Source organism: Macadamia integrifolia, chromosome 9 (genome assembly GCF_013358625.1).
Source record: "Macadamia integrifolia cultivar HAES 741 chromosome 9, SCU_Mint_v3, whole genome shotgun sequence".
NCBI lineage: Eukaryota > Viridiplantae > Streptophyta > Magnoliopsida > Proteales > Proteaceae > Macadamia > Macadamia integrifolia.
Window position 1 is genome coordinate 7,407,930 of NC_056565.1, and position 8,185 is coordinate 7,416,114.

The following is an 8,185-nucleotide window of genomic DNA, read 5'->3' on the forward strand; positions in this document are numbered from 1 at the left end:
AAATGCTTAAGTATGTGAATGCACGTATATAACAAAGATAATATTAATATTCATTTCCACCTGAAAAAGAAAAGAATATTATAATAATAGACATGATTATACAGAATAATATACATGGAAATCACTACTATCTAAGACTCAAGATTCATGCTTGGCACGTAGTCTCTTCTTTGTTGAAAATATCTTCTTCATCTTTTTCTACTACTACATGAGTTCTTCCCTTCAAATACCCCATACCCCATACCACCTGCCCTTGTCCTCCATAGAAATTTTGGCCCTTCCATTACAAAATGTCTAAATACTCACAAGAAAGAGAATACATTCACATTAATGAAGATGAAGATGGAGAGGAAGATGATCTCTGTATCAGCATTGAGGGCTTTCATGGAGAAACCCTAATTAGATCTCCAATGCAGAATGAGAAGCAGATATCAGTAGATCCAATATCACTTAGGTATGGAGGTCCTCCTTTGTTGATACCAACTGATAATTCTTCCTTCACAGATATCACTATTCCCCTCTACCCACCACCACTTCCACCTTCAAAGCACAAGTCTGTAAGTGCCAGTCTCCCTGGTTCCACTACAGCCTCACCTCGTTCTTCTACTGGTCTGCCTCAGTCCAAGAATGTCAAGAAATGGAAAAACCAAGCTCAGCAAACTCTGGGTCTCTCTAGATTTGCTACAGAAAATCTATTTTCTAGAAGCAAGTCTTTTGGGGAGGGACGAGCTTCTGCTCCATCTGATGAATTTGATTTTTTCTCTAGAAAACTATGTAGTCGTGAATTTGGATCCCATCTTCATGTGGGGACTGTCCCCACATGGGATTCCACTACTCATGGGGTATGTCATCAGAATGAAATTGATGAAGAAAATGGCTACCCAGAATATAAACACGATTATGTTAGTGGTAAGAAGGGTAGAGATCACCATCCAAGAAATAAGGATGAGATAGACATTTTCAAATGTGGGAAATGTCTATTCTTGCCAGCCTTTGGTAGAGGAGGGGCAAAGCCAGTGAGAGCAAGAAAGGATGAAGCAGGAGAAGTACCAGTAGTAGTGGAGAGAAATGTGATCTCAAGATCAGTTTCTTTAGAGAAATTTGAATGTGGGTCATGGACTTCATCAGCTATAATGAATGAAGATGATGGTGATCGTGAATCTATTCATCATCTCTATTTTGATCTGCCATTAGAGTTGATTCAAAACTGTGGAAACGACGCGAATTCTCCGGTTACGACGGCATTCCTCTTCGACAGTGATCGGAGTGGAGCCATTGCAAGGAATAATATTAACCCAAAGGAATCATCTCGCCATGTTAGATTTTCTTCCACTGGTTCATCAGGTTCTTGCATTACACCACGTTTACGCAAGGCAAGAGATGACTTCAATGCATTCTTACAAGCACAGAATGCTTAGAGATTTTGTATCTTATCAATAGAAGACAACTAGTCCATTTTGTAGTGTAAGTCCTTGAGTCTCTCTCAAAATAATGTATCTGTTTACAGTGATCACCATGAGAATTCCCAAGGATGTGGTTGAATCCTCTTTCTAAGTTACTAAAACAATCTAGAGCACTTCATTAACAACCTTTACTTGCATCAACTTAATCTCAATCCATGGTTGATTCTATTAGGGTTGGGTGTGTTTTGTATTTTGCAAGTCCATATAATCATTATTGGGTTGGGTTTTGGATCAACTACATATACGGGGCAAAATTGTAATTGTATAAGGATTATGGTTTTAGGTTTCCATATATATTATTTATGTGTGGAAAACCCTAGACACAAGTATGGAATATCACATTGTGAAGTGGATAGTGGCATAGAAAGTTTTTTAGGTTTAATGAACAATCTTTGGTTCCCTCAGCATAGCTTTAAAATTGGACGGATCGATTAGGATCGACTTGGATTGGATTGATATTGAGCGAGGTTGATCCCCAGTTCTAATTGATCCATCAATAAGTTATAATGATAAAATGGTCCAAAATATCAATTAAAAAAGAAAAATTAAAAAGAGGGGTAAATCTGTTTGATCCAATATGATCCCATCGACATTGGTTTAATCTGGAACAATATTGGTGGAGACTGATCCTAGGTTTTAAAACCTTACTCTCAAGCGGATTTAGGCATTCAAGTCGAATCACATTAAATTTTTTGTGTTATATGAGATTTATTGCTTGATTTCTTCTTTGTGATTGCATATTCTTCCCCAAAAAATTGACTCATGATCCAAACTTGAAATTATTGCCTCATTACATACAGAAAGAACATGTCAAACAAATAAGAATTAAATCCCCTGACACTTAATTTGCATCGCACAAGATCTATTGGGTTTGGGGTCTTGTATCATGTTGTGGTTCATACAATTATCATTAGATTAAATTTTGGATCCATTGCATGTACATGGGGTAAGCAGTAAGTGTGTGAGAGTTAGGATTTTTAGGGTGTTTATATATTGTCTCAAAGAAGAAAATCCTAAATTAGTAAAGAAAATCACAAAATGAGGTGAAGACGAAGCACATTTCCCCTGACCCTCGTGCACGCAAAGGAACCACACTCCCCTATGGGATACACTTCCCCTTGATTTTATAAAAGATATGGTTTTTTACATGTGTTAATACCAAATTTAACACATAGATCAATATTGGCTGAGAGTGATCCCCGATCTTGAGTGATCCACCGGGGAGTTAAAATGGTAAAATAGTCTAAAATACCAATTAAAAAGGGGGGGGGTAAATCTGTTTGATCTAGTCCGATTGCAATTGATACCAATCCAATCCGGATCAATCTTGATTGAGATCGATACCAAGTTTTAAAACCTTACTCTCAAGTGGATGTAGACATTCGTGTCGAAACACATTAAATTTTTCATGTTGTATGGATTGACTGCTTGGTTTCTTCCTTATGATTGCACATTCGTCCCCAACAAATTGACTCACGATACAAACTTGAAATTAATGCTTCATTGCATACAAAAAGAACATGTCAAACAACTATGAATTCAAATTTAATTTGCACCACACAAGGGCATCTATATATTGTCTCAACGACGAAAATTAATCCTCAAGAAGCAAAAAATCACACAATGAGGTGAAGAGGAACCTCATTCCCCCTAGCCCTCGTGCACTCGCAGGAACCACATTCCCCCATGGAATACACTTCCCCTTGATTATATAAAAGATGTGGTTTCTTATATGTATTAATATCAAATTTTTTTAGGTATCATATCGTATGGATATCTTAAATATATGATACATATAAGTGGATACACTTAAAAACTCGACACCCCTAGTATCTTGAAATTTGAAACAGGATGTGGCCAGTGGCTACTGGCTACTGGCTACTGGCTACTGGCTACTGGCTACTGACTTGTTGTGTGGCTTCTGCACCAGCGCGAATCATCGGAAAGACCGTATAGGCATCCAAAGGGAGGGGCGGATAGTCATTTCACTACCCCATGTGAGAGGGCGTAGTATAGGAGGCACTGCCGGCAAGCTTTCTTTTCCTATATCAAATTGTGAGAATTGCCACGTCACCACGTCGGCGCTCACCGCCTTCTATCCCTTCTTGGAGAAACGGAACCCTAGGACCGTCCCACTGCTGATGATGTGATTCAATACCTGGAGCTCAGCTCAATTGGCGAGTGATGACCTAAATGATTCCCTCCCCTTTTCTTTTCCTTACAACCTTAACGGACGGACGGAGTCTTTGAATCCGGCATCTCTTCTCAAGCTCAGGTAAGCGTCTCTCTGAGTTTCTTCGGTGATGAACTGGGTCTTCTTCTGAGTTTCTGCTATGTTGGCTCATATCGGATTTATTAAGCTTTTGTTGGAGTAATCTTGAGTGCTACTGCTCTCGATAACTAGAACTTTCTCTTGTGCTGATTGATGATAGTTTCTAAAGCCACTTTTGTTTTTGTTTTTTAACCTATAAAATTCAATGCAGGATCTAACAGATGATCTACTTTCTTTTTTTCTGAATTCCGTTTTTCCTTTTTCCCTATATGTTGTTGTGTAGGATGTAGGCCTTGATGTTGTACATGAAGGGAGAGAAGCCTTATCAATCTCCATCTTTACATATTTCAACTGCTTTTACCTGAAATGGAAAGATATGGATCAACTTTAGCATAACCATTTTTCTGTTTCTATCTTTCTACACCTCTAGTTTGAAGAGATATTTCATCATCTTCTTATAGAGCTTCCAATTTTATGAATCAAAGTAATACTAACATAGTTGCATGATTATATCTCGGTAAAGTCTTGATGTTTTTGGTTCTCTGGACCTAATTTTTTTTTACCCCCTTTTTTCTGTTGAAACTCAACCATGGTACCCTAGACTTTCTCTCTGCAAGTACTTATAGTTTGTTGCTATGACATATTTTATTTCTCTGGAAATGGTGTCTAATTCTCAGCTTATTTTCCTGGGTTTCCGTCGGGTAGAGTTTTACTGATCACAATTATCAGAGCAGGATAGCAGTGAAGGAGAGAAATGAAGCGATCAAAGGATCCGTTTGAGGTGGCCTTTGAGGAGCAGCAAGAATCACCCCCTGAATCCCCTGTTGCTGTTGATGAGACTGAAACCCAAACTCCTGCTGCCACATCAACTGCTATGGATGTCCAAGAGGATGACCCCAGTGTTAACATTCAGCCCACCCACCCATCAACTTTGGTAGTGGCTCCATCAGGTGCAGCAGCTGCTGGAAAAACGAAAGAAGAGGAAGAGGAGGAAGAGGAAGAAAACATGGATGCCGAGCTAGGAAAATTTCCGCCCGGTGGTGACCCTGACAAACTGGTGAAGATGCAGTTGAGTGTCATTCATTTCTCAACTCCCTGAAAATGATGCAAATTTCCTTAATTTCTTTTCTCTATTTCGCTTAGAAATTTGTATCTTTGTATTCTTATTTAATTTTTTCTACATTGAGATTTTCAGTAGCCATCTCGTTGGTTCATTTCTATGATTTATATCGGTAATGACAATAATGATCCAGAATACTCAGAAAAATATTGTTGGCCAGTGATGATCCAGGATACTCCAAAAATTATTGTTTGTTGATTCTTTTGGGTCAAGGCAATGCTGTGACTGCTACCATGCAATCCCCCCTCCCCCACCCAAAAAAAAAAAACACTGCTGTTAGATGTAGCTTTCTGAAGAGATTTGTCTAACTATATCTGTACTGGGACGTTCAAGTTGAAACATCCCGTGGCATGCTTGCACTTCCAACTGGTTTTTTTAGAAAGCAGCTGTTAATATAAGAATCTAAATAGAGTTCTAGTAAATCATGGAGTCCCATCTGCCAATATTTACCATGATGTGTCTAGGATAGTAGTAATTAGTGAAACAAAAATACTTGTACAAACCAGTAAAGTGAACACATCTCCAATGGTCCTAAGATGGAAATCGGTGTAATATTCTGAACCATTCATGAACATCACAGCAAATATGATTGGCATTTATGGTTCCCACATAAATAAGGAGCTGCTTTATTTTTCCGAGTTAGATATTATATGGTGAAATAAGGGCAAATATTTCTTGTTTTGTGTATTGAAAATCAAGATTTCACGTGTCTGGTCATGTTCCACTGATATAAGAGCATCTCTTCTTCAATTTCAGGGCAATTCTGTCTCGATTCACAGAGGAACAGATGAGCAGATATGAATCATTTCGGAGGTCTGGGTTTCAGAGAGCTAACATGAAAAAGGTATGCCTTTTCATTTATCATTCTGTGGGATCTACTCTTGCTATTTATTTATTTATTTTTCCTATGTTTATTTCCTGAGTTTCGTGAATCTCAACATTTTCACAAAAAAAGACAGCTGTAACTTTTCTGACACACAATTATGTATAAATGCTATGGCGTGATGCAAGGCTTCCATTTGCCTAAAAGGTGAAGCATAAGCCTCGGGCCAAAATGGTTCAACACATAATACAACTTTTGCAAAATTGGGATGGGGCGTTTGATATGTGACTACAGGGGCTCTTTAAGTTTTACTGCATGCACTGAAATTCTTGTGGGATTGAGGAAGCTGTATATGTTTGGAATGATATTTCTGCCATGAGATATAGCTGAATATATATATTTATTTAGTTTCCTCTCCTCTAAATAGACTATCTAGTATCTACCATCATTGTGCATTAGGATTTGATTTTGCTGCTCTCTTCTTTTCTTTGCAAACCATGTAAAAGGAAAAAAAAAATCAGTTGAAATACTGATTTACCTTAAACTTTCCTTTTACATGGTTTTGCCTGGAAACAAGCAGGACTTTCTAGGCACAAATTTAGAGGAAACTGAATTGGTGGGAATTGGTCTTTGGTGATCAATGTCTCTACCTATCTACTTCCCTGGTTCCTCTAACTCTCATAATTCGCCACTGTCTCATGTAAAAGGTTCATGTAATATGTGCAATGCAAATCACTTCAAATTATGGAGAAACTTACAGCAAAAAAGGAAGATATAGTAAACATTATAAAACTATGCCAGGATGAAAGAGACTGAGGGCATGGAAGGTTGAAGGATGTAACATGATGAGATAAAAGCAAAATATGGAAAATAAAAAGTAATAATTGGTAGAAGACATGGGAATAAAAAGGTGCAAAAGTTCTTCCCTTGATCCTTGCAGAGAAATTCTCTACCGTCCATCTAACTAAATGCATCTTGTGGCACCATCACAAGCATGGTATGCCTTGCTTGCTGAGGAATATGTAAATGACGTAGGTGTAGACTCTTTTGAACCATTACTCCAGGAGGATCCTTTTGAAATAGTCTTCTTTGATGGTATCCTAGTTCTTTCATCTGATGGTTTTGCTGGGCAGGGATTTCCTCATGTAGAGCATGAAAATCAATATCAAGGAGCTTCAGCTGATTGAGTAATATATTTGTTGCTTCCCCCCATGTGCATGCATACAAAATATTTTTAAGTTGTAGCAATGAATGTGACATAGTATTCTATAATAAGCATACGTTGCTTCCTAATCAAATTTTGGATCATGACTGCTTTGCACATGTGATTCATTAGTATCACTCAGATTAAGCTGTAAATCTGAAATTTTACCCAAATCCCAAAATGATCATGTAATCGAATTGTAGGAGATCCTGAATTCTCCTGATTCTAATTTTGAGTGCAGTTGTTGGCAAGCATTACTGGGACTCAGAAAATCTCTCTACCCATGACGATTGTAGTTTCGGGAATAGCAAAAATGTTTGTTGGAGAGCTCGTGGAAACAGGCATGTAAACATTGAATTCAATGTTCCTCTTCAGAATTACAGATTCTTTACTCTGTGGCTTAGAACGGTCTTATACTTTGTTCTGCAGGAAGGATAGTTATGACAGAGAGAAAAGAGACTGGCCCTATCAGGCCTTGCCACATCCGGGAAGCATATAGAAGACTGAAGCTTGAAGGAAAGGTACCAAAGAGATCAGTTCCAAGGCTCTTCCGGTAGATGATTCCAGCTGAACTCTCAGCAGACTACAAGGTTTTTGATCTACGCCTTTTCCTAAGAGATATGATATCAATATCTTGCAATTTAGTGTGGCGGATGAATGGGCTGATTTCTTTTCCCTTGGCAGCCACTGCCACTCCACTGCATTCTTTATTTCTTTCATCTATGCAAGCTTTTTCTTTAAGTCATTCCCTTTAAGCAAAATTTGATTCAATTCAATCTGATAAAAGGTTTTTTTTTTTTTTTTGTCTGTTTAACTGCAGATTCAGACTAGTTGAACATGTAGTCAGAGTTCCCTTTAAAGACGATGTGTTTAAAGACGATGTGGGAAAGGGAGGAGAATTCGGCTAAGAGATTTGTAGATCAAATGGGTTATATAAGATTGGTTTCTTCCATGACTTTCCTCCCTTGTGTAAATTGTACATCTAGCTTTTTTGGATTTCTTCCATATAAGTACATGAACTGTGAATGGACTGGACTGGTAAAGAAATCAATGCAGGATATCATGGAATCTACAGTTACCTATCTGAAATGGCTTGGTCTATCCACAGATTCATGTAATAAAAGAGACATACAGGAAGGATCAATTGGTTTCCAGAACCGTATGGCATGGGCATTCTAACATGAAATTGGAGGACCTTCAAACCATTTGGGATATTATTTTGACAGAAAATTGAAACCAGAGGTGTTCGATTAGTGTGAAAATTGTTTGCAGCTGCTGCATTGGTGCAGGGAGCATGGGGTGG

The 8,185-nt window shown here is 38.1% G+C and overlaps 2 protein-coding genes across 3 annotated transcripts; both read left to right on the forward strand.

Moving 5' to 3' along the window:
* Nucleotides 1–290: 290 nt before the first annotated feature.
* LOC122089065 lies at nt 291–1,418 on the forward strand. The gene has a single exon (XM_042658499.1). The coding sequence runs from the start codon at nt 291–293 to the stop codon at nt 1,416–1,418; it is 1,128 nt and encodes a 375-aa protein (XP_042514433.1).
* Nucleotides 1,419–3,506: 2,088 nt separating this feature from the next.
* LOC122087884 (transcription initiation factor TFIID subunit 11) lies at nt 3,507–7,971 on the forward strand. 2 transcript variants are annotated; one of them, XM_042657005.1, is made up of 6 exons: nt 3,507–3,738; nt 4,465–4,803; nt 5,612–5,699; nt 7,124–7,223; nt 7,312–7,472; nt 7,703–7,971. In XM_042657005.1, exons 2-5 carry the CDS (start codon nt 4,490–4,492, stop codon nt 7,437–7,439), a joined length of 630 nt encoding a protein of 209 aa, XP_042512939.1. In that variant the 5' UTR covers nt 3,507–3,738; nt 4,465–4,489; the 3' UTR covers nt 7,440–7,472; nt 7,703–7,971. The 2 variants fall into 2 exon arrangements, with proteins under 2 accessions (XP_042512939.1, XP_042512938.1); XM_042657004.1 differs by having other exon boundaries at nt 3,509–3,738; nt 4,470–4,803.
* The last annotated feature ends 214 nt before the right edge of the window (nt 7,972–8,185 follow it).

What these genes read in the sequence shown, in the direction of transcription:
- LOC122089065 (XM_042658499.1), top strand. Translation starts at nt 291, where the DNA reads ATGTCTAAATACTCACAAGAAAGAGAATACATTCACATTAATGAAGAT.
- LOC122087884 (XM_042657005.1), top strand. Translation starts at nt 4,490, where the DNA reads ATGAAGCGATCAAAGGATCCGTTTGAGGTGGCCTTTGAGGAGCAGCAA. An exon ending in AGAGAGCTAACATGAAAAAG is followed by an intron (nt 5,700 to 7,123) that starts GTATGCCTTTTC and finishes TTTTGAGTGCAG; the next exon opens with TTGTTGGCAAGCATTACTGG. An exon ending in TGGAGAGCTCGTGGAAACAG is followed by an intron (nt 7,224 to 7,311) that starts GCATGTAAACAT and finishes TTTGTTCTGCAG; the next exon opens with GAAGGATAGTTATGACAGAG.